We start from the raw sequence: 27,144 nt of genomic DNA on the forward strand, positions 1-27,144 counted from the left end.
CCCGCACCCTAACCTAGCTAGTTAAAATAGACAGGTACTTGTTAGTTACGCAGGTAGGCGTAAAAAATAAAACATCCTCCATAGGAAACAAATAGAACCATAGCAAATGATAAATGTTAACAAAGAATTAAGAAAAATAAAGCGACCCTAACCATGGGATGGCTGAGCTTGGGGATCTCCACACATTTTTCAAAGATTTTTTTTACAATTTTGCGCAAGCCGCGACACCGAAGCACAAAGACTATAAAATATTTTTCTTGATTTTTTAGAAGTACGTAAGTAAGAGACTTATCGCTGTACTTTCTATGGCGCTCCAGGGCAATGCGGGTTGGGAAGCCCCGGCTTAGGGGATCAAGTAGTAATTCTAGGGGTCTAAAAAGAGGGGTGAAGTATAATGTGCGTTTCCGAAATGTTTCTTTTCGCAGTCAAAGTCACCATTTCAGCTGTTGGAGAGTGGAGCGTTTGAGGTTTAGGCCCAACTCCATTTAAGCTCTTCACAAACGTAGAATGTTGTGATTCTTGCAACCGTAATGGCAACTCTTAACTGCAATTTATGTTACAAATGTCAAAACGCCCGATTAGTTTAGATTAACATTAAGTTTTAGCGTGAAATATTTTGTTTGCGATAACTATGTTTATATATCTATCGGTATATTTAATTTTAAAAATATTGTTACTTTTAAATGAACACTGCACTTAGTTTTTTTTTTGGTGTGGTTTAATATATAAGAACATTACCATTTTTGTTTATTCCCGTGTGTTTAAATCATTTATGTAACACGTTTGATTGTATTAACATTTATATTTCTTGTTAATTTAACTGTGAATAGATATATTATAGCGTTGATTGTTTGTTATTTTTTGTCAAAGACTTATATTTAAGTTCAGTTTTAATCTAGAAACTAAATAAAGATCTGATGTGATTATAATTTTACTACAAAAAATGTGCCAGAAAATGTATTTTAGCTATTCAAGTTAAGCCATCTTCAAAAAAGGTGTAAAATTAATATGCATTACGTATCCTATTGCTCCATTTGAGTTTTAATTTTTTTTTTTTTTAATTTTATCTAAATATTATGTAACTTACGTATTGTGTGTACCTATGTAAAAGGTTTTGTGTGTGTTTGGATGTATTAAAGATGGAGTTACGTACTTAAACAAAGAGTAAGTTGTACCTTTTCAAAAAAGGAGTTAGATGAAGTTTAATTAATTTAATAATAAAAGCACATTTAAAAACATTGCGTATGCATAGCCAAGAAAATTTTCTTAATGGTTTGATTAGATTTTTTTTAACATGAAAACAGTTACATTTCGTTTTTAATACTTTTTTCAGAACGTGACTACAAATAGCATCTTTTATGTTTAAAAACTAGACGATTTTTATTGACGCTCTTTATGTTGTGTTATTACCAAATAATTATTAAGATTTAACAACTTTTTACAGGTTTTATCGATTAGTTTTCATTATCATGGTGAAATCAAGCAAACTTGGTAGACACTTAAGTAACCCACAATGGCGATTGACAAAAGATAGGATGTTAATCGTCTAATGCTTACATATCGCTACTTTGCATTGAAAAACGACACAATCCAAAATTTTACAATTTCCAGGAGCAATGATGTTAAGCATCTAAATATTACAATACCTCGATTTTTCTACTAGGTCTTGCATTGGATGCGAATACATCTTGAGTTAACAACTTATACACTGTTTTAAAATTGTAACCTGATTTTTTTAAGTGTCATTATTCATCAAAATAAAAGACGTAATTCGATTTTGTCAATCACGTGGCAACTCTGTAGGCACATTTACTTGGCTGCAGTTTTAGTCAAATCTGTTAAAAAAAAAAACTTGTCTAGGCGGCTGCATCCACTCTAAATAGTTCTAGTCATTTTAATTCCTGTGTTGTACGTGATTAAGGTATGCCTGTATTTGGGTAGACAATATAATAATCAATATGAATGTTATTATAATTATTGTATTATAGGTGAAACTTATCTATTAAATTTGATGTCTGTTCCATTTGGTACTTTTTTTTACCTCCACGTTTATTTAAAGTTTACTCGACAGCACCAGAAGGAGGCCTTTTGCGGGTGTCACTATATATGACGTAACATTACATATGGCGGGCACGGCCAGCAGCACGAATGGTTTTAAAATTATTTGTACCTATTTTATAAATAGTAATAATTGATAGACAAAGCAAATGGGCCACTTGGTATCTGTAAAACCACCCTATCCACAACAGCGTGCTGCCTAGGAAACGATTTGGGTGTGGGTCGAATAATACAGTCATACCCCTAGCAGGTTTGGCTAACCTGTTTGAAGATCACTATCAAGAGCTATCTTGTAGCAGAATAAGGAAATATTACCTACTCTGGACTCTGGTATTTATTTGGCTGTTTGTAAGGGCTGGATCCTAATTGGGTTTATTATCGTCATTTGTTCGAATAAGTAATACTATTATTTTTTGCACGTTAAAAAAAAAGGTCGTTACATTGCCCTGTTTTATCATAAGGATTACAGATAACGCCGTCATTATTTCTTGACTGCTGCCCAATTTTTCGCGGTCTTGGCTTAAATCAATGGTTTAAATTAAAAGTATTTTTTGAAACCATAATATACTTATGAATATACTTATGTCTGTGGAAAATCTGTCATCTTTCAAAAGGTTGAAGTTTTCTTAATTCTATATTTCAATGCGAAATTTTCCATCACAGTATGCCCATCTAAATCATTATTTAATACAATAAATATTCAGTTCGCTCAATAAAAATGCAAAAATAAAAATTGACGCAACAATACAATTCATTCATTAATTTCGATAAATTTAATTTTCATTATGTTGAGGGGAGTGTTACGTAAATCAGTGCCCAAGTGGCTGTTTGAACCGAATGCTAACCATCATAACTACGTGTCCTCTGACATCCTGGCTCAGATAGAGAAGGAGTGCGACAGATACTGCCCGGTACCCAGGATTCCACCACATAAGGTTTGGCAGACACTGAGAGAAGTCATGAAGTTGAATAGCCTCTGGTAACCGCTGAGGGTTTAAATGACAAGTCCGGGACAGTCTTAAGGCCTCACCAATGATCGCGGAATAAAATCTGAATAGTTATTTAGTACCTATTTCAACACACTCTGACATTTTAAAGGTGGGAGAGTCGAAGTGTCGCAAGACTGAATAACTGTACCGATGTTATACCAAGTTTCTTTATAAGGTTGTTTCTGTTTATAGGTTTTTATAGCCCTACCTACTTGGCGTGTTCAGGTGTGCTCAACTTCATAATACGCCGACACCTTTCTACCATAGAACTGCCGAGATGTGAACAAGTACATGTGGAGATTTGTTGAAATGTTGAGATTAGAAACTCTCCAATACAGATTGGCCATTTTCTACATTTATCACATCATTATCGTCATCCTATTAACATCAAACTGCTTGGTACAGGACCCCTCTTCCATAAGACAGTCTCTTTTAAAGCTCATACATAATTATCACATACTTACTTGTACTAAGACAGACAGATTTATTAGCACGTACCCCCATTTTTGCCCCAACCCAGGAGTCGTTCCCAGAGCCAACAAAGCATTCACGAATGAGGTATTAGGTAAAAAACTATGGCCGAGCAGTTCCGCTGCAGTGCTGGTTTATCCAGTTCAGTTCAAACCCAAGGGTATTCTACAGGTGACAGTTATAGGTGGTGGCAGCGACGTGGGGCGTATTGTGTCATTGTTTCTCAAGCAGCAGAAGATCATCAAAGTACTGTCTCTCTACGACGAAGAGCCAGAGAACAATGTCCTTGGCGTTGCTACTGACCTCGCTCACATGGACACGAGCACTACTGTGGAGGCTTACCAGGGCAGAGTCTTTATGAGACAAGCTCTTACCGTACGCTATTTTAATTACTTCTTCCCACTCTTATTGCCCACTCATACTCCCACTCTTATTGGATAGAGAGATTTACCTAGAGCTTAGAAATTTGTGATGATTTTAATGGACCGGGTTGTGTCTAGAGGATTTGAAACGATACATTGATACGTTTTACTTATATGAAGCAGTTCATTTAGCACAGTGCATGATCCGTCCTGCGTCCGACAAATTCACCCAAAACACGGACATGGCAACTTAGATTCTACTAACACTCGCTGCACTGTGGTCTTTCAGCATGCTGTGGAAACGCCTTGGTCTAAGCAAAATCACCCAACAGGCAGGCTCAGTTTCCTAGCTCTTAGCTTAACAGAAAAAACTAGAAACAAATTTAGGCCCTACGCGGAATTCCTCGTGATCTATACGATGAGACGTGAGGCCAATGAGGCAGTTAGATATTAAGTAGTATTCACTATGAAAAAATGCATTTATGGGATTTTTAGTAAAAAATGTTCTAGGATCATGACGGTTTTAAGTAGTTATGCTTAATCTGTGCAGGACGCGGATGTGGTGCTGATATGCGGTGGGCACTACCTGATGCCGCCTTGCTGCTGCACTCTCGACCGGGACCTGTTCTTCCGGAACATGCAGTTTGTGCGCACAGCGACTATCGCGTGCGCGCAGTTCTGTCCGCAAGCCGTCATTGCTTTACAGACACCGCCAGTTGACTGCAACTTTGCGCTATGTGTTGATGTTAGTACCTAATATCTCCTCAGAAATTAGGAGATCTGTAGAAGAACTAGACTTACCGACATAGCTCGCTCGACATAGTCGCAAAGCTGAAGTGACAATGGGCGGGGCACGTAGCTCGGAGAACCGATAGACGTTCGGGTACCAAGGTGCTGGTATGATAGGTAAACGTAGTGTTGGTCGGCCTTCAACGAGGTGGACAGACGACATCAAACGAGTTGATGTGAGCCACTATGGAGTTTCCTACAAGCGATCTTTGTTCAGCACGTCAATCATCGATAATGATAATAATCTCCTCAACGATACCTCGGCCTACATGTTTTCCACGGAGAAAAGGTAATTACTAAAGTTGGACATTTAAATTACCAAATTATTAATTAACTGCCTCTTCTTTCATTCTCGCATAGGAGAGAGACTCTTATGTAGGGGTTTTTTTCAAGTGATTAGAGTGCTTTTCGCGGCACGGGGGTGACAAAGCACCTTACCATATGTGAATTTTAAGCAATCAAACATCACTTGCTTTAACGGTGAAGGTTATAGCACGGTGAAGCTAACGGTGAAGCTAACGGTTAACGGTTAACGTTTAAATATCCTGAAAAAACCTGTGTGACAGAGTTCTCTATAATCTCAAGGACATGTGTGTGGGTCCAGTACTGTATTAAAACTAAATCCATTTCAACTGAAACTGTGGTGGTTAGTACACCCAAAAAAACATTACCAAAGAGCGTTTACGACAGGCTGGCAGCCGGTAATATTTTTTTTTTACTTTATTATAGTTTTAATTGAAGGGCCAAGCCGATGGCCCACCTGATGGTAAGTGGAAACCTGCGAGGAGCACGTCCTGCAACATGCCGCCGTTTGTGTATCAATTTGAGGCGTAGGTGTTAAGCCTCATGTGCCTATAATTTGACGGCCGAGTGGCGCAGTGGGCAGCGACGTTCGCTCTGATTCCAAGGCCGTGGGTTCGATTCTCACAACTGGAGAGTGTCTGTGTGATGAAATTGAATGTTGTTCAGTGTCTGGGTGTTTATCTGTATATTATAAGTATTTATGTGTATTATGTTCATAAAAAAATATTCATCATCTATCAGTACCCATAACACAAGCTACGCTTAATTTGGGACTAGATGGCGATGGCTGTGTTGTCGTAGTATATTTTTTTTTTTTTTTTTAATTTTAATTACGCCGGTAAACACGCCCTTCAGACACGAACACAGCGTTGCAACAATGCTGCTTAGCGGGAGAAATGAGCATGTTGATAGTACTTCCCCGGACGAGCTCTGTCACAAAAGCTCTACTACTACTAAAAACCAAACTAATAATAATTAACAACATAACATGGGATTAGGGCAAGAAGCTAAATTTGTTTATAGACTCTCAAGGTAGCGTGTGTATACGACAAGCGCAAAGTGCTGGGCGTGAACGCCATCAACTCGATGCGAGCCAACCAGTTGTTCTGCTCGCTGACCGAAAGCGACCCTGCTACAACCACGACCCCCGTGGTTGGAGGCACTGGCAGGTGTACCCGGGTGCCTGTCTTCTCTGCTGCGAAAGACTCCGCTAATTTGAGCTTGTGCAATTTTCCACAGGTGAGCTAAACAATCGGATGGCTTTTGTTTCTGAAGAGCGTTGTTGCCGGTGTCTCATGCGCCTGTAATGCATAACGTCTACACCTTTTTGCGTTTAAAGTGCGGAATAATTTCAATTACTAATTTCGTATAGCATTTTCTTATATGCCTTTGGTTGCCTGGAAGAGATCGCTATTTAGCGATAAAGCCGCCAAATTGTACGTTATACCTTATTGTGCTGTTTTTGCATCTCTGTAAATTGTCTCTGTGGTGTACAATAAAAGTGTATTCATTCATTCATTCATGTGAATCGAAGTAAAAAACATCGTGTAACTGGAACATGAGGCTTAACAACAGCGCGTTGCAGGAAGAGTTCCTTGCATGCCTTGCGAAGTGTTGCGATGTTTATATGTGATTGTTTTCCACTTAACATCAGGTGGGCCATCTGCTTGGTCCGTTAGTTAAAAGTTGCTTGGAAGCATCCGGCTCCGCTTTCATCTCTCACAAGATAGAAAAATGAATGTTAAAATGTAAAATGTAAATTTTTGATGTTGGAAAAGAGCAACTGCCGAGTTTCTTGCCGTCTTCTTCTCGGTAGAATCTGCCTTCCGAACCGGTGGTAGAGTCACTACAAACAGACAGACTTGACGTTTCAAAAGTGCTTATATTAGGCCTACTTGAAATAAATGAATTTTGTTTTTTTTAAACTATAAAAAAGCGAAGAAAAAATCGTGGAGGTGAGCGCCAAACCTCGCCAGGAGTTGAGCCCTTTATATGCTTCAACCATTTGCGTCTCTTACGTCCTGGAGATCACTTCCCAACAATTTAACCTTCTAGTATAAGTAAGTCTTGGGAAGGAAAACTGGTTTTCTCTTTGTAGATGGCCAAAGAAAGCTACTTTTCTGCGTATAGTAGTATGCATCACTCATCAGTTCTCGGGTTCGATTTTCAATTCAAATATTCTTTATTCATGTAGGCCTATAACAGGCACTTATGAAGCGTTTACAGATATAGGTTTACATAATTGTGAGGTGATGGTGATAATTACGTTCGCAAACTTAACCTTTAAACTACGACATGAGGAGGTCAAGCCCAGCGCGATGGCCCATAAATCCAATTTGTCGCAGCTATAGGTCTTATGCCCGTTTTCACAAACGTCCTTAGACATCACATAAGAGTCTAACGCATTGGACATCATCTAAAACGTTATGTATGAGAAGATATTCAAAATATTTGCCTTAGACCAAATCTAAATCTGTTTAATTCTGGTTTAAATAAAAACGGAATCTGTCTATAACCTAGACAAAATATAAACCAGTTAAATTTTCAGTTGCATACACGTAACCCTCTCTTGAAAAATGTATATAAGACATCACTGTTATGCGACGAATAACGTCGTTAGACAGCACATCAGAGTGATGTCTAACGTAGAAACGTTTTTTCTCGAGGATTCCCCTAAACCACTAAGATCCGATTAAGGCGAATCCTAGGTTTACTTAAAACGGACATTAGTAGCAGTACACTAACATCTTTTACAGACTCAATTGGACTGCTCAACGCGTCTGGTCCGCGAGGCAGACGACATCATCTGTCGGGTGAAGTCCAACCACGAGCCGGGGCATCTGTCTATCGGGTTCTCCACTGCGAGATTCGTGCTTAGCATTATGAAAGGTCTAACCGATTTCAGTTATTATTACTATAATGTGGTAAACATACATTTGAGCGGTGATAAAGTGGGTAGGAGGTAGACTTTACTTTCGGGGGGCCGAGTTTGAACCCCAATACGCACCTCTAGCTTTTCTAAGTTATGAGCGTTTTAAGTAATTAAAATATCACTTGTTTCAACGTTGAACGAAAACATCGTGAAGAAAACTGCATGCCTGAGAGTTCTCGATAATGTTCGGAAAGGTGTATGGAGTCTACCAATCCGTATCCCCTTCTCATTGTTGTTCGCACAGTTCACACAGTCGCACAGTTATTAACTAACACAGTTGTTACCGTTCCTTAGATTATAAGAATCCGTTGTAAATGAGACACAATAAAGACAATTATTATTATTATTGTTATTGTGGGAGGAGACCCGTGCCCTGTAGTGGGCCAGTAATGAGTTGATATTACGAAACATAATTTTAAAAACAAGTAACAAAAAATATCTTTCTACATAAATGTTATACTGTAACGATGACTAGGGCTTAGGGTTGCAGACGGTCGGGAATTGGCGGGATTCTACCGAATTTTTGTATGTCCTCCCGATTCCCGACAAAGCAAATAATATACCGAAAAATAAGTTCGATAATTTTAAGTTCACATTTTCGTCAAACGAAACTTGCAAACAACTCCCCAAAAAAATTACAAATACTTATGGCAAGAACGAAAACAATAAACATGCTCATTCGGTTCTTATCTTATGTGTCACAAATACCTAGTATGTTTGTTTTTCTTATATCTACAGTGCAATGCAAAAATATGTTTGTTTAATTACATATTTTATGTATAATTAATATTATTAACTTATTTTATTATTTCTCCCGACCAAAGCCTTAAAATCCCGAAAAATCGGTTATTGATCCCGATAACAGGAAGAATCGATCTGGCAACCCTGAGGGCTGGGCAGTGGACGGGTTAGGAAGCTCCCGCATAGATACTCGTACTGTACTGGTTTGAAATCTCGCGCCAAACGTTTCGCCGATTGGATTGGCTCAGTACCTCGAGGTGCCCTGTCGCCACTTTTGAGTTGTATTTGTGCACGCTTAGGAATAGGATTATTAGCAAAAGTTGAAAGAAGAAAAGTTTGTATTCAACGTAAGCTTATAGAAAAGTCTTATTATAGCATAAAGGACTACGTAATCGATAAAAAAACTTGGGTTTGAATGATTGCTCTAACCAGGTTGCTCTTCTAATAATTTTAAATGACAATGTGATATGGTGATAACAAAAAAAACAACCGTGTAATACGCATGTAATGTGCGCATCAAAAGTGCCACCTATGGGCCTACTTGAATATAGATATTTTTGACTTTGACTTTGACTTAGTTGTATGTGGAAATTATAAACAGCTGTTAATATAATAATTTAACTCCCTCCACCCCGTTAAATGTGTTTGATACATTATTTCGATATATATGCTTTTTAACCGACTACGAAAGGCGGAAGCTAAGGTAGTATTTTAGCCTTTGGGTACGGTACCATAAAGAAAAAATGGTAATTTCGATACGAGAACAGTGGCTTAGTTGGCATAGGTTAAATATTACTCCATTGATCTAATATATGCTCATGTTTTACCGGCTACACTGAATTGATTATTTGATATCACCGGTGCTGCATAAGACAGCCAATTTGACGGCCGGCTGGCGCAGTGGGCAACGACCCTGCTTTCTAAGTCCAAGGCCGTGTGTTCGATCCCCACAACTGGAAAATATTTGTGTGATGAACGTGAATGTTTTTCAGTGTCTGGGTGTTTATCTGTATATTATAAGTATTTATGTGTATTATATTCAAAACAAATATTCATCAGTTATCTTAGTACCCATAACACAAGCTACGCTTACTTTGGGGCTAGATGGCGATGTGTATTGTCGTAGTATATTTATTTCTTATTTAATGTGTTAATACGTTGATTCTTTTATTCTGCTATAAGTAATGCAGTAGGTGCGCTGTAGTAGGTAGGTAGGCTGTAGTAGGTAGGTAAGCTAGCTTTTTAGGATTGTAGCACTTATATTAAACCCATACTCATAAATCGCTTAGCGGCATGTCTTTTGTCGGTAGGGTGGTAACTAGGTACGGTTGAAGCCTCCCACTAGCAGGGCATGTGCAGGAGACAATTTTCTACCCGGGGAAAAGACTAAAATGTATCTTTAACCACAGCTTTATCAACTCTTAGAGCACTGGCGCATAAATGGCGGAAATAATATCCAAATAATGTATTGGAATAACAAACGTCTTGGCAGGTGGACACGTTAATTATATCAGGGGATATTATTAGAACTGCAGAACAGAAAAAAATCAGAAGTTTTAAATTGCTTTACCCTGGACCTCCCATTTAAAACCTCAGCGCTCACCACTGCGCCAGGGAGGTCTTCTCTATAATAATGCGCTTGTTTTAATTTAAAATAATTGTATGTATTGTGTTAGATTGTCTAAATTTTATTTTCTGTATTTTTCGTGGTAATAATTTATTCATTCATTCGCTGATGAAACCTTTACAGGTCTCTTCGAAAAGCCCACCTTCATAGACAGCGCGCTGGTTGAGCAAAACGAACCAGAGCAATGCTACAACATGCGGATCTGCGCCACCCCGGTCACCGTGGGCAAAGAAGGCATCATAGAGTATGCGATACCCAAGCTGAATGAGACTGAAACTTTACTTTTGGAGGATTCCAAGTGAGTAGTTTAGACTATATTTGACTAACACCGGATTAAAAGATGGGCAATGCATACGTTTAAACAATGTGTTAAAACACATTGGTTACTATACAATTGACACCATACTGCTCTGCTCTCATCTCACAAGGCAGATCTGAGTTACCTAGTTGTGGAGAGTAGTTGGTAGAATCTGCCTTCCGAACATGTGGTAGATCTACTACAAAGTCAAACAGACAGACTTCCCGTTTCAAAAGTGATTATAAACTAGGCTTAGTTAAAATAGGTACTTATATTAATTTAGAATTTTTTGAATTTTGTTATGGCCGCCAAACGGTACGCTGGCAGTCATTTTTTTATCATGGAACTTAGTTTTCAATATTCCTAAAATACTGGGTTGATTTTACTATGTAGTTTCATTTTAAAGACTTAAACTGTTTCGAATAAACGATACCAACCTCAGACTTTTAACGAATGCTCAGCTTTTAAATATTCAGTTTATGAATTTAAAAAAAAGGAAGTACTTAATAAAATTGGAAGGAACTAAGACTGATAACTTGGAATCTATTTCCAGGTGCGATTTAGAAGATATGTTAAACCTGGGCAGTTGCTACGCAATGGGCGACGAGTACTGTCTGCACCCCTGCAAGATGTCTCCCTGCTGTTACTATCCCCCTCCGTGCAAAGTGTGTAAACCATGCGAACAGTAAGATACCAAAAAGGGTGATATGTCAGCATAGCATAATGTGACACATCACCACAGCTTTAGATGTGCTACATTTCGAAGCTCCACGTACTGTTTAAAAACACAATTTTCTTGCATTTAGGTACAATTTACTTAAATAAGCGTTTTTTATATATCAGCCATATCATACAAGCTATCAATTTACAATAATTCACTATGTACACGAACTACGCAGCTTTCGCAAACTCCATTTTGTACCCCATCTCCATGCGAGTTTACGTTGCAATAGTACCTAATAAGCTGCGTACATCATTGGCAACCTTTTGGCCTCGCTCGCTCGCTTGTTTAATTTTTTACGAGTCCGCTATTGTGGTTGAGCTTCAATATTGTCTAGGCACTGCACGTTTCGGAAAGTTTCTGCAGTAACGTAAGTTTACCGTCTGGTATATTTTGTAACGTTAAATATGTTTAGTAACAATACACTTATTTATCGATTACTTAGTTTGTTTTATTTCAAAACTTAAATATCCCATTACTTGACATCACCACACTAATATTATGAAGCCGACAAAAACACCACCCAAATTTCCGACTTTGTTGACAGACTCAAAACCAAAAGACTTTCATAAAACGTAAATTACATAAATATCAAGATAATATTTTATAGTGTAGAAGTACTTAATAGTTAACATTATTTTTCTATAGAAAAAAAATTAAGAGCAGGATGTTTATGAGGCTACGGCAAAACGAATCTCGCAATACAACCATAAAATTTCGGAGCACACAAAAAAAAATCTTGACTGTATTTGCGGTTTAAGAAATTTATTGTTTTCATAAGTATTTGGTAACTTCTTTAAGTTTGTTTTCGTTATAAATGCGAATTCGCAAGAAGTAGCTACCTATTTCAAACTGAAGCCTTACCAAAAGATGAAAGAGTCGTCAAGTCTCAAAATAAAACACGTGCCACTTGAATCCTAGTTCCCTCGCAAAGTCACGTTGTATACTTCCTCTTTCGCTTTTTAAGGGAGCTCGCGATTCTTTGTCACGTTGGTCTAGTCACTAGATCACCTAGACTCTATGGTAATCCGAGAGCAGGGTCACATGCATGTGGACCTAAGATCCAATTTTTAATTTTCGGATGAACACTAGCAATAACCAACTCAGGGGTTGCTACGGTGTCACCGGGGGAGTGGGGCGAGCGTGAGAGCTCGCCATGAGAAGAGCCCCAGGGCTCGAGGACATCGGAGGGAAGTAAAGGGCTTCGACCGGAGGTTGCCTCCTTCGAGGACTCGGACCTCGGCTTTGTTCGACGTTTATCTGACTTGACGGACTTTTGGACTAATTATTATTTAGTCCGAACGCCAATAGGCGGAGTGGGCAGCGAACCTGATTTCTGAGTTAAAGGCCGTGGGTTCAATTCCCACAACTGGAAAATGTTTGTGTGTATGTTATTATAAGTATTTATATATATTATTTAAAAAAATATGTATCAGCTATCTTAGTACCCATAAAACAAGCTATAGTTTCTTTGGGGCTAAATGGCAATGTTTGTATTTACGTAGTATATTTATTTATCAATATTCGTGTAAGTGTTTTTTGTTGTAGCAAAACATTTTAATTGTAGCATAGAGCGCAGTAAAACTGACTGTGATTTATGTGGCACTTAATAAATTAATAGATAAAATAAATAAATAAACTAAACTAAATTTAATGGATTGATTAAAAGCCTAACCGTTTTACAATGATAAAGTTGTTAAACGGTTAGACCTAATTTTAGACCTAGATCTAAATATTATTAGAAGCATACTACTTTATTAGGTACTGGGATATTTGGTACTCTGCCGTTGAACTTGAAGCTTGGCCTTGTTGGCGGCCGCTGCTCGCTAGGGAGGCGTCCCCCTCCTGGGATTATGCTCACGCGAGGTATCGCAATTTAGTAGCGGTTGGCGGAAAAGTCTCTATTGTAGCTTCGACTTCCAACCATTATTAGAGTTAAGTTTTTGTCCGTCTAAGGGCGTTTGTGCACTTATTCGATGCATTCTCGTGTTTTATGTGAACATCATAAAAAAAAAACAGCAAAATTTATCATAAAAAATACGAATCGAATGCTAGTTAGTGCACAAACAAACGCACATATGTTATGGAGGTTATTTTGAATCTTATTATCACGAATCTTGAAAACGAATTTAATACGAATATTTGCACGAATGATTAACCCTAGAGTCTGCACCCACGTTTGCCTTTTTTTTTAGTTTGATATCATTTTTGACTGGGACTTATGCATTTCAGTATTAAAATTATATGTTTTAATTTCAATCGGTTGCAGAATGGAGTGAAAACGTGGGCGTCGGGGCAGCTCAGCTGCAAATTATCCACAGGCAACCAAAAGTTTTTAAAAACATAACCTATTACATTCATTACGAGTAGATGATAATTTATTTTGCGCTTTCGCTTTTGACTTGCAACTATTATTCCGTTGCCCTTCACAACTCCAATGTCAGGATTAAACATGATACCATATAACACTCTACTGAATATAATAATTTTAGAATATCATTTGTAGGTACTATTTGTTATTTATATATATATTTTGCTGATTCAATCTTGAGTTCATTGACTAAATTTATTACTTAAAGCATTCATGTTTTAACTGTACCTACTCAAATTATGTTCAGTAATCAATCGCACATAACACTTGTTTCAACGGTGAAGGAAGACATCGTGTGGCATGTTGAGAGTTCTCCATAATATTCTCAAAGGCGTGTGGAGTCCACCAATCCGCAGTGGGCCAACTTTGTGGAGTACGGCCTAAACACTTCTCGTGGAAGTAGATCCGTGCCCTGTAGTGGGCCAGTAATGGGCTGATATGATGATGATAATGAATGAATCGGATCTTATCCTTCAGTACATCTATATCTTTTTGTTTCCCATATTAGTTGTTCATCAATGAAAATGAAAAATGTATTATAGTAAAATGTAATAGGTATGCAGTCTAAGGTGATTGTTATATTATACCTCTGAAGTATGGCAGTTATATTATACCCCTAATTTGTTTACACGCGCCATCTTATTGGCGATACCTTTTTGTAACTAACCAAACAAAAAAAAAGCGAAATTGTAGCGGACGAAGATCAAACTCGTGTCCTCCCAATTTTAATACCACATCGCTCACCGCTAAAATGTGCTGTCAATCGAAGTGTGATAAAACGCAGCTTTACGATTCCGTTATGCCGAGTCAATTAATAAAAGAGAAGAAAATTGTAAATTTTTATTTATAATTAATTGTAGGTTAATTTTTTTATAATTTATTATTTCTTAAATTCAAATTCAAAATCATTTATTTCAAGTAGGCCTACTTTATAAGCACTTTTGAAACGTCAACTTATAATTGCAAGATAATTTATTTTAAAGTTTTTGTAAGTTTACGTGATGAGACTATTTACGTTTGTGTGTGAATTGTTCGCTACGCAGGTCAGGTCTGAACCTTGTCTTAATGAAATAATAACAGGACTAATGAGCTAATAATTTCAGATGATGGTTGGCAATTGATGAAGTTCAATGCGAAGACAAAGTGTTCACATCCTGAAGGAATTAGTGTTTTCCCAAACAAATTATTATTGAACGTATTTGTATGATAAATTCATACAAATATGTTAAATAATAAATAACTAGTTTGAGAGAATACTAATTCCTTCTGGATTCAGTAAATTTGGTAGTCGCAAAATCCTTTCTTTTTTCTGACAACGGAACTGTTAAAAAAAAATTGTAATTGTAATACTGTGTAAGAAAATAATGTTAGGCTTAGGCAAATTGAATAGATTTTTTTTGAAACGTTGATGCTTATAGATTTAAATTACAGGGTACTTTACAAGAAAAATCTTAAATTCAAAATTTCTTTATTCATGTAGGCCTATCACAGGCACTTATGAAGCGTTCATACATAAATGTTAACATAATTGTAAGGGGATGGTGATAACTTCGTTCGCCAACTTAAACCTAAAGCTAAGAGGGTTCCAGACGCGCCCTGGTCTAAGAAGAGCCCACAACACACTTAGCCGGGTAAAAATTTTTCATCATCATCTCACAGTAAAATTATATTCAGCTATGAAGCTAGAGCAATTCACACCCAAGCTTTTTTATCGTTTAAGTAATCCTTAATATTATAATAGGATTTTTCCTATAAGTGGATTATCACCTAGACACAAAATCTTTTATACTTACCTACTTAAACTTTAATTTTATTGTAAACTAGCTTTTAACCACATTCTAAAACTGCACTTATATCGGTTTTTTTTCAATAACATGGGAACGGTTTTTTGCCTGGAAGAAATCCTTCCAACTGACTCTATGCCAAAAAATTATTTCATTGGTGGCTTAGTTAGGGTGTGAAAGAAGGACACACAAACAAACAAACACACTTACGCATTTACAATATTAGTAAGGATTAATCAATAAAAAGTCTTTGTGTTCAAAGTTCTTTTTATATTTATTACCCTAATTATACCAAACTAAAATAAAAAATCGCAGAATAAACAAAATGATTTCATAAAAATGACTGTTTTTGGATTACACGTAAGTATATTTCTTCTTCAATTCCGGCGTTGAAAAAAATTAAAGAACAACATACGGCTGACTGGCGCAGTGGGCAGCGACCCTGCTTACTGAGTCCGAGGCCGTGGGTTCGATTCCCACAACTGGAAAATGTTTCTGTGATGAACATGGATGTTTTTCAGTGTCTGGGTAAGTATTTATTTATATTATTCATAAAAAAAAATATTAATCAGTTATCTTAGTACCCATAACACAAGCTACGCTTACTTTAGGACTAGATGGCAGTGTGTGTATTGTCGTAGTATATAAAAACATACAAACAAAATAGAACTAAGCAGACAAAATTTCAAATATAAGCACCTCAGCGAGATATAATTAATATGATGTATCGAATATCTGAAAAATCATGAATATCTATGTCATATATATGTCTTTAACGTGATGTCTCTACCGTTCCGCAGCTAGCACACGTTCAAGGTATTCTAATAAGAAGCGCCTAAAAATACAGCGGGAACAAGTCTTTCTAATAATGAACTAGGTACTGGAAAAATGATAAAACTCCAAACAATATAATATAATACTACACTGCTACAGAGAATTATTTCGGGAGCCGTTAGTGAAGCGGCAACTAGGGATTTTGCAGACAGGAGGAGCGTTTTTGCATTCATGTATTACGCTTTTTTCGCACACTCATTTACAAAAATGTTTGCGCGTACGCACGTAACAAAGGAACACATAAAAACAAACGCGGGTTGTCATATAAAAAACTTTATAAATTATTTGTTTTAAATATTCATGCTAGTAATAAAGCTGATATGTGTGTTTTGTTTGTTTGAACATGCTAACATCTGGAACTAACTATTGGATTTAGTCTTTTTTATATTCACTAACCCTATTTGAAGGGGGAAGCTATATAACCCTATGAGGGGGTAGATAGAAGATAAATTTTGTTTGTAAATAACATAAGAAAGGTGTGCACGGTAGTGAGATGATGGCGATAACCATTTTCGCAAACCTAAAACTAAAGCTATGAGGGTTTCAAACGCGTCCTGATCTAAGAAGAAGCCCGCAACAAACTTAGACGCGTGTTATTTTTTTATATCACCATCTCACATTCTCATTTATAATTATTAGAAGAGCAATCTGGTTAGAGCGATGATTCACACCCAACCTTTTTTAGCGACTACGTAGTCCTTTATACTATTATTAAGTAGTAAATAAATAAATAAATAAAAAATAAATGTTACAGGATGTACAAAATGTCAACCTCAAAGTGGCTAAATAGCGTTCTCACAAAATATTTTGAGAACGGGATAAACTTAAGAAATACAAGTAAAAAAAAACTTTTCATTTGATAATACACTGGGAGTTTGAGCTTCGCTTTAGCATTATTTTTAAATGTAATGTATATGCAATTGTTTCAGTACTAGCTAAAAAAGTAACAAACAAATACACATTGCATTTGTAATATTAAGTAAATATTTAAGTGTGCTATATAAAACTGTATTTTTAAATAAGCGATGGTGGTGAGCCCGCTGACCCATAAGCGGTTAACCGCTTGTGATGCCCGCTCGCAATTTGAGCGCGGTTTTGGCCTTGCTGAAGGTCGTGGGCGGGGTAGTCTTAGCCCCTGAAGTGTCTCATTACAGTGAAACGCGGTCCGGCGCTCACGTGTCTGCACTTGTTGATATTTCGCATTGCTTTCATCGCGTAGCACTTGGGACGACTGTGCCATGTACTCGTGGAGTGCCATGTATATTTTATGAAAGTTTTCAACTGTGAGAAGGTAGCTACTATTTTACTTAAGAGTTTTCATACCATTTTTTTTTTGAGATAGAAACAAATGAATACCTTATGTTCGTTTGTTTTATTCACATAATGTCAGTGACTCCATTAACATATATGATATATCTCTATTATATATATCTCTTGTGTACAACCTAACCCTTAAGTCTGCGTTTTTTTTCCCTTTCCTTTGTTGGTTTGCCTGGCAGAGATCGCTTTTTAGCGATAAGGCCGCCCATTGTACCTGTGTTTTATTTTTGTTTATAATTGAATTTCTGTTAGGTGTACAATAAAGTGTATTTTCATTTCATTTCATATACATAATAGGATACTGACAATGTATTTGTTTACTATGTACTTATGTGTTACTGTCTAATGTAGAGTCCCATGTTTATAAATAAAAGTCCTATGTGAAAGGCTTATTATTAAATGTTTATCAGTTTTACCTACAATTTTATTTTTGTAAGAGAGTGAGTTTATTGTAAACTTAGTGTAAAATAATTTTCTTCTTAGTTCACTCCTGTATTCCGAATTCGATTAGATTGTTCTCGATAAATAGAATTTAGTTTTAAATAACTTTTCCAATTGTTGCTAATGCACTTCATACATGCACAAAATCATGAAGAATTTTCCATTAAATTTGATTTTCCATTCTTTATACCTACCTTGGTCAAAAAATCGGATCACGCCACTGCGGATAAAATCGGTGGGAACCTGCCATACAAAGTATTTTACTCTTTTTCTCGCACATCCAAGAGTTGGCAGATAGAAAATGCTTTATCGTTAAGTTCGCCTTTGATAAGCCATATAGATAAAAATAACTCATACAATTGCCGCTGTCAAATGACGTGTGTTTTATGAAGACCTGCGGTTGTTAACTTAATAGAATAGAATAGAAAACCTTTTTTGCAACAAATCTCAGAATACTTAATGAAAAAGTTACTGAATAGTGCAGCTAGTAACAAATATCAAGATCAAAAGCACTTTCCCATTTATTTTAACACTAACGCGACGCATTTCGAATGTCGTTTGCACTGCCGGTAGGGCAACACAAGTAGGGTGGACGCGATAAGCACTGCCAATCTGTTTCAATTGATTCCGCGTTATAGGCCGATTTGAATCCTCTCCTGTATAAAAAGATATATCTCCAGTATATCCAGAATAAAGTAGAAATGCTCGAGTCAGTTTTAAAGCAGTGTTATATTATCATCATCAAAAATTCAACCTATTGATGTCCACTGCCTGATATAAATCTTTAGTACCGAGTAAATCACGAGACATACGCAACTGTCTTTTCAGCCAATATAGCTCGATGAGCGACCTATATGCGATATTTTAATAACGCATTTTATCCCTTCAAAGGACGTTTATTGTTGTTGCGTTCTCATTCAGTTTCATATTTTTTGCAATTTCGTCGTTGTTTATTTATCCACATAATTGCCCAACCAAATAAAAGGTTTACAAAAGAGGGAATTAGTGCTAAAGCATTTCCTACCAGCCATCCTTCGTACGTGCGAGATAAACGAGTGAGGGTATGGCTAAAAAGTTTTAGGAAGAAAAACAAAATTAGGTATACAATTTATAGAAATACGTGTCGTGTACTCGAACGTGAACTCAACACCATCGAATGAGCGAATTACATATGTACCCACATATGTAATTCGTAAATAATAATAATTTACGAATTACATATGTAATAAAAATAAACACAGTATTTTTAATTTAACTTTTTTTGGTTTAGTGTTAATTGATATTTTATATACCTTATGGCCCACCTGATTGTAAGTGGAAAACCGTCGCCTATAAACAGAGCAACACTTCGCAAGGAGCATATCTCACGAAGTGGCGCGGGCTACCTGTGTCAATCAACCAGTGCCTGTAACTACACTGGCAACCACACTCTTCAAACCCTAACACAGCAATGAAGAAGAAGAAGAAGAAACACTTTATTGCACGTATAACATACATATAGGAAAAGAAACATTAATGAAACAGTAAATAAAAAACAATTTAGACAAGCAAAGTAGGCAACCTTTGTAGAAAGGACTTGGAGCAAGAGAACGGGATAGTGCCAAGAATGTTGTAATATATAAATACCAAAATGTATAGATCATCATACTAATACATAGATAATTTACATAAATATAAGCTAAAAATGAGTATAAAATATACATAATATATATAATATACATAATATACAAAAGTAGATTTTAATGCATAATTCTATTGCTTGCAATTTTTCTTGGTTATATATAAATTTCAGTTTTTGAGACATGGCTGAGAGTAAGACAAATTATTATCCAAACTGTGACAACGGCGTGTGGTTGAGGTCCTGCGACGTCGAAGTTACTGAGCCTCTACAGGGCGAAGTTCGAGGTAAATTCAATTTTGGGTACTGAATTGAAAATAAGGGTCCCTACTAAAAATCTGTGTTGTGTTTTCCTTAATACTCGAATACAGATCTGATATGAGTGGGTGAATTTGCCAACTTAGCATTCACAGTACATATCAAAGCAACAGAAGTTGAATTCCACAGAATTTTTACTATACCGACTTGTACATCGATGATATTTACTGATCCCATCAACGCATGATTCCTTGGGTTATTTATTATACAGATGTTACCGAAATAACAAGTGTTATGTGAATAAAGATTAGGCAGATAGGTCGTGGATGAAATCAGACTTTTACTTAACATTTTGCTAAGGGACCCTATTGATTTTTTTTTTGCCTTGCGTTAGTAAATTTTATTTTTGCCCATGACTACGATATCACCTGCTGGTAAGTTATGATGCAGTCTACAATGGTAGCGTTGTAACCTGTTTGAGGTATGGCAGTTATATTAAACTCACAACTATCTTATCTTACTAACTAGTCACAGCCAACGGTCTACGTATCTACTTAAGTGTCTGCGGTCTATGTGTCTACGGTATATGTGTATACGGTCAGTGTGCGTCTAGTGGATACGACTGAAGCAGGTCTGGCAGGACACATGCTATTGATTGATCGATTGATTGATTAACCGATTGATTTCTCTGACTAAGAATTGAATCCAGGATCTTGAGAACATCTTGACTTATAAGCTTTTGTTTGTACTCGTAGGTGAAATACCAAGTTGGTTGAACGGCACGTTGCTTCGAAATGGCCCCGGATCTCTCAAAGTTGGTTCCATGAGGTTTAAACATCTATTCGATAGTGCTGCGCTGCTACATAGGTAAGTATGCATAGTTTATTATGAATACTAGATATCATAAATACAACCAATTGACGGCCACAGCTGGACATAGGTCTTTTGTAGGAAGTTCCACAATCCACGGACGCTTGCCTTCAGCGGCTCCCAGCGACTCGCCTAATGTCATCTGTCCACCTAGTTGGGGGCCGACTTACGCTGCGTTTACCGGTGCGGGGTCGCCATCCCAGCGCCTTAAGACCCCAACGTCCATCGGTTCTCCGAGCTATGTGCCCTGCCCATTGCCACTTCAGCTTCGCGAATCGCTGGGCTTTGTCGGTAACTCGAGTTCTTTTACGGATCTCCTTATATCTGATTTGATCACGTAGAGATATTCCTAGCATAGCTCGCCTCATTGCCCGCTGAGTGCAAAATTAAAATCACATGCAAAATTAAAATAAAGTTAATCCTGTCTTTTTATTAGGTACGCGTCGCGTCGCGTAGGTACTATGCGTGTGTCGGTCTTTTATCTTTAATGGAGTTGTCATAAGTAAACACTAAAAGGTTTTGAATTAGACTGTATGGAAAAATTAATATGCTTCTGTTTAATATTTTTACATATAAAATATACTTATGCACTTTTCAACAGTATTACGTGATTCAGTTACACGTTGCATATAGTTGTTTAGCTCTAATTATTATCTTTTAATTAATTTCAGGTTCAGAATCCAAGATGGCCGCGCAACATACCAATGCCGCTTTCTGCGGTCCAACACATTCAAACGCAACCGGGCCGCCAACCGCATCGTTGTAACGGAGTTTGGTACACAAGCCGTACCAGACCCTTGCCATACGATATTCGACAGGTACCACTTCTTATTTAATGCAAGTCATAGTGTGAAAAAGGTTTTCTGCCTCCGAGAGTGTTGTAATTGGTACTACACCCAGTAATAGTAAAGGTTTTTGTCGCATAGCTTGCCACCAAAAAGCATTGTTTTAATACTGTTTTCCGGTCTGAAGATCGTGGTTGCAGGTCTAGTTACAGGCACATAAAACATCTACAGCTCAACTACACCGGCAACCATATTCTTTAAGCTTAATTCACATTTATATTATTATTCTTAATAATCTTTAGTTAAATACTTATTTAAATTTTTAAATTGTCACCGGAGATAACAACGATAATGCTGTATACACCTATAATTGATTATTGTGGCACTGGACGGAATTTGTAATTCTAACACATAATTTTTTTTTTTATGAATGTAGTTACAATTAATTGCGGGTGTGTCTTATGAATAAATAAATAAATAAACCCGAACCCGAAGCAATATTGCTTGGCGGCAGACATAGGCATAGCGGCAATTCTTCCCAGCTCTTCTACTAACGTTTAGCTTTCTAAACGTATACTTATTTAACAGGGTAAGTTCTGCCATTGCCTAGAATCATCACAAGACTTTCCCTGAGGAAATGTTCTTTTTCTCGGAATAAATAGTCCTACGATGGATATGTCCATATCCAGGATGCAAGCCATAATATTCCTATGCCTAAAAACAAGATAATCGGCTGAGTACTTAAGGCGTGTAATCGTAACAAGCACATAATCTCATCATTCTTATAAAATCCTACAGTTAGGCAGAATAGAATAGAATAGAATAAAAAAGAAGAAGAAGAAGAAACACTTTATTGCACGTATAATATACAGGAAAAGAAACAGTAAGGAGTATACAGTGCACAATGTAGACATGCAAAGGCGGCCATATTGCTGCAAGCAATCTCTTACAGGCAACCTTTGTAGATAGGACTTACAGCAATAGAACGGGATAGTGCCAAGAGTGTATATATACATAACTACCAAAATGTAAAGATACAAATACATATAAAATTTAAATAAATATACGATATATATAAATATAAAATATACCTAATATATATAAATATAACAAACATAATATATATGAGTAGATTTTAACACACAATTTAAAAGAAAGAATATAAAGAATCTACTTCAAATTCCATCACTCAAAAGAATAGAATAGAATAGAATTTTATTGTTCACTGTTTACACATAGAAAGTCTTACTGTCATCAGCCTTCGATCAGGCAGTCAGAGAACTGCAGCATTGACACACCGCTCCGCTCCGAGGGATTGAGCGGATTTTTAATTTAGTGATAATAACCGGGATCTTATATTAACTTACGGTCCTAGGCATGGGCGTAGACAGTGGCAATTTTTTTACTCCGAGCTCGTACTCAACATTTAAGTAACATAATGACCTGGGATTTGAATTCCTCACCGCGGGATTCCTAGTCGAACTTGCTATTCGCTACATCAACGAAGCAGTTATTCACTAGCCGATTTCTCTAATATAGTGGACAGGAAATAAGGTCTTTGATCCATCAAGCTTTTAACCGATTTATCACTAAAATTGTGTTACAACTGTTTACAGAGTTGCGGCACTTTTCAAGCCAGGCGACTCTATGTCCGACAATGCTATGATCTCGCTCTACCCATTTGGAGACCAGATGTACGCTTTTACTGAAGGACCAGTGATTCATAGGTACGTTTACGATATATCTTTAACACTAAAGTTAAACACTCAGTTTTTTTTTACTTTTATTAAAAATAATAATAATGAAAAATTAAAATAAAAGATGAATTAAAACAGCTACGCTTGATCAACGAAGATAATCGGACGGATTCAAAGAAATTAAAAGGTAAAAAATATTAATTTCTACATATTTTTTGTTTTGTTTTTAAAATTAACTCTAAAAAAAACTGCTTTCAAAAAAATCTTCATAAAATTTTCATAAGAGGTAACATATGCCCGTTTTCGCTATTTTTTTTTATTTTGTGAAAACGGGCATTTGATTTTGTTTGGTTTTGTTTAAACGAGCCATATTTAGTAGGAGAGCACTGTCGCCTAAAACACAGGGGTATACCTAGCTTAGGGACAGTTGTTTTCTGCATATCCAAGTATATTATAAGAATAATATAAGTTATACCTATTGTGCAGATGTAATATAACGGTGATAGCACAGTGGGTAGGAGCTCGACTTACCTTTCGGGGGGCCGAGTTCGAATCCTAGCACGCACCTCTAACTTTTGGAAGTTATGTGCGTTTTAAGTTATTAAATATCACTTGCTTCAACGTTGAAGGAAACATCGTGAGGAAACCTGCATGCCTGAGAGTTCTCCATAATTTTCTCAAAGGTGTGTGGAGTCCACCAATCCGCTGGACCACGGCCTTTACCCCTTTTCATTGTGGGAGGAGACCCGTGCCCTGCAGTGGGCCGATAATAGGTTGATTTGATGATGATGATGATATATATATATATATATATGTGTATTTAGCTTCAATAGCTAGATGCATATATATACATATATTTCTTAGCAGTAAGTATATTATCATGAATATTATTCTTCCTTACTTATGAAACACTATTAAAGTGTTAATTTTATAAATGATATCATTAAAGGCCACCAACCTACAATAGGGCAGTGTTGTGGGTCTGTACTCTATAACCCTGTCTCCCCAAGGAGTAAAATAAAACAACTGGACCGACTCTAATACTGTAAGCTTCTCTATAATTCATATAACTTGTTACCTTGAAATGACTCTACTACCAATTCGGAATGCTGTCTTCGGCAGAGAAGACCACTGGCAAGGAACTCTACCGTTGCTCTTTTATCATGCGTATAACTGATATTGACTTGTGCTATATTTCAGAATAGATAAAGAAACATTGGACACTGTGGAGAGGAAGGATCTGACGGACTGTGTCGCTCTTGTTAACCACACGTCACATCCTCATGTGATGCCGAACGGTGAGCGCATAAGGCTGTTTTTGTTCATCAAAATGTGTGAGGATGCAAGGTATGAATGAATGAATATACTTTTATTGTACGCCAAAGAAAAAAAGTAGTTACAGAGATATAAACACATATCAAGAGAGTACAATTTGGTGGCCTTATCGCTACATAGCGATTTCTTCCAGGCAACCAATGGCGTAAAAGGAAAAAACAGAGAAAAGAGGTAGGTGGTGCAATAAATAAGATTTAAAATTATACAAATATATAAATAAATTATATAAATAAATTATATAAATAAAAAAATATATAAATATATAACATAAATACCTATATGTTGAACATCAAGGATAAGATGACAGTGAGGGATTTGTTCAACATCAACGAATTAGACGGCCGACTGGCGCAGTGCGCAGCGACCCTGCTTTCTGAGTCCAAGGCCGTGGGTTCGATTCCCACAACTGGTAAATATTTGTGTTATAAACATGATTTTTTTTCAGTGTCTGGGTGTTTATATGTATATTCTAAGTATTAATGTATATTATTCATAAAAATATTCATCAGTCATCTTAGTACCCATAACACAAACTACGCTTACTTTGGGTCTAGATGGCGATGTGTGTATTGTCGTAGTATATATATATTTTTTTTTATTTATCTCAACGTGTTGGAACTGAAGGTAGCAGTTTTTTTTTATTTAACTACACGTTAGCCCTTGACTGCAATCTCACCTGGTGGTAACTGATGATGCGGTCTAATATGGTAGCGGGCTAACCTGTTGGGGAGTTTGGTACTAATGGGTTTCTACGCGACATCGCACCGGAAAACTAAATCGCTTAGCGGTAGGGTGATTACTAGCCATGGCCAAAGCCTCCCACCAGACCAGACCCTAGAGAATTCAGAAATTATAAATTCCCGGGAATCGAACCCGGGAACTCCTTGTTAAAGTCATAGCACTCACCGCTGTGCCAAAGTAGTAGTAACCAATAATTTTATTATTTTTGAACCAAAGTAGTAACCAAAAGTTTTGGTTACTACTTTGGTTCAAAAATAATAAAATTTGTATGAAAGCAGGTAATGAAAAATTTAAATTCAATTTCTGAAAATGAGCTTTAATTTGGGGTCGTTTACTTTATATTGCGTTATAAGTATTTCACTAAATCCGGTTAAGTTTATAAACAGAAATCGTATTTATTTCCAGGTGATGTGTATAACGTGGGAATGTCAATAGTTAAGGGCAGCTTGCGGCATGTGGTAGTCAAATTCCCCTACACGGAAAAAGGTAAAAGATTAGACCCATTTTCGCCTACATCGAAAGCCTAATGATTTTATTCTAGGCGATGTCTAAGAAAATAAAGCGTTTTAACAACTCTTATAATCTGTTTTCGTCTATATCCAAGCTCTCATCATGAGAAGGGTTTTGGCCTTGGTCCACTACGCCGGCTGGAAAGCGGGTTGGTAGACTTAAAGAACGTTATGGAGAACTCTCAGGCATGCGGGTTTCCTCACCATGTTTTCTTTACCGTTACAGCATGTGATATTCACATGTTTCGGAGTTTTTTTTTTTTATATTCAGGATTATTTCTTACAAATTTGCAGGGTCCATATTTTAACGATCTAAAATGAGGCGCACAGCTTTTCGTGTTTTTAATATTTAATTATAATACGAACGAATTTTTTTTTTTTTATAACAATAAGTTGATGTGCCTCTGTACTATTTCCCCACAATAGGATACCGTAGCTCAGCCAGTACTATGGTTTGAATTAAAAACGCACGTAACTCCGAAAAGGTAAAAGTGTGTGTTTCGTTAGTCCCTCCGCAAGAAAAGCCAAATTTTCTCCTGTTTCAGGAGACATGTTCAAAGAAGCCCACATAGTCGGTGGGGTGAAGTCTCGCTGGATGATGCACCCGGCTTATATGCATACATTTGGTACGTTAATATCAATAATGTAGAGAGATTCAGTGACATCTGCATTATCGTCTGCGACAGGTACAGAAATCATTTCACACCCCTGCTTTCTGAGTCCAAGGCCGTGGGATCGATTCCAACAACTGGAAACGAGGTTCCAAGAATGCGAACTGCCAACGCCAACGTGTTTGTTCAGCTTCATAATTATAATATATATATATATATATATACTAGCGGACCCCAGCGCCATCTGTCGGGCTGATTTTTGAATCTAAACCATCCAGGGTACCACCCAAACGCATACCGAAAAATTCATTCAAATCGGTCCGGCCGTTTAGGAGGAGTTCAGTGACATACACACGCACACAAGAAATATATATATAAAGATATTTCCAATATAATATATAAATATATATATATTTTATTTTTTAATAGTGTTCTTTTCATTAATATAATTAAGCATTATTAAGAATTAAATCAATAAATTATAGGTAATTATAATAATAATAAAAATTATTTATTAAACACCAAAATTTACAAAAAACGTAATACATACCCAAACATCTTATAAACTAAACTAGGGTGTAATAGCGGCCTATCACTCGTAGTGTTTAGTAAAGATTTTCTTTTTTTCCATAATCTACAATGGCAATGGTTTTCTTGGGATAAAAAGTAGCTTATTGTA

At 36.7% G+C, this 27,144-nt stretch overlaps 1 protein-coding gene across 1 annotated transcript in view; it reads left to right on the forward strand.

Annotated features, from left to right (window-relative positions):
* Positions 1–2,819: 2,819 nt before the first annotated feature.
* Positions 2,820–27,144, forward strand: part of LOC120627342 (carotenoid isomerooxygenase-like) — a 30,368-nt gene continuing 6,043 nt past the window's right edge. Inside the window, exons 1-13 of the mRNA XM_039895326.1 lie at positions 2,820–2,993; positions 3,690–3,893; positions 4,431–4,625; positions 5,996–6,211; positions 7,729–7,861; positions 10,396–10,570; positions 11,124–11,248; positions 20,673–20,784; positions 21,459–21,605; positions 23,189–23,299; positions 24,470–24,567; positions 25,751–25,831; positions 26,400–26,480. Coding sequence (XP_039751260.1) covers positions 2,844–2,993; positions 3,690–3,893; positions 4,431–4,625; positions 5,996–6,211; positions 7,729–7,861; positions 10,396–10,570; positions 11,124–11,248; positions 20,673–20,784; positions 21,459–21,605; positions 23,189–23,299; positions 24,470–24,567; positions 25,751–25,831; positions 26,400–26,480 — 1,828 coding nt within the window. The 5' untranslated portion in view covers positions 2,820–2,843. The remainder of the gene's footprint in view (positions 2,994–3,689; positions 3,894–4,430; positions 4,626–5,995; positions 6,212–7,728; positions 7,862–10,395; positions 10,571–11,123; positions 11,249–20,672; positions 20,785–21,458; positions 21,606–23,188; positions 23,300–24,469; positions 24,568–25,750; positions 25,832–26,399; positions 26,481–27,144) is intronic.

This window comes from Pararge aegeria, chromosome 11, assembly GCF_905163445.1.
Source record: "Pararge aegeria chromosome 11, ilParAegt1.1, whole genome shotgun sequence".
Taxonomy (NCBI): Eukaryota; Metazoa; Arthropoda; class Insecta; order Lepidoptera; family Nymphalidae; genus Pararge; species Pararge aegeria.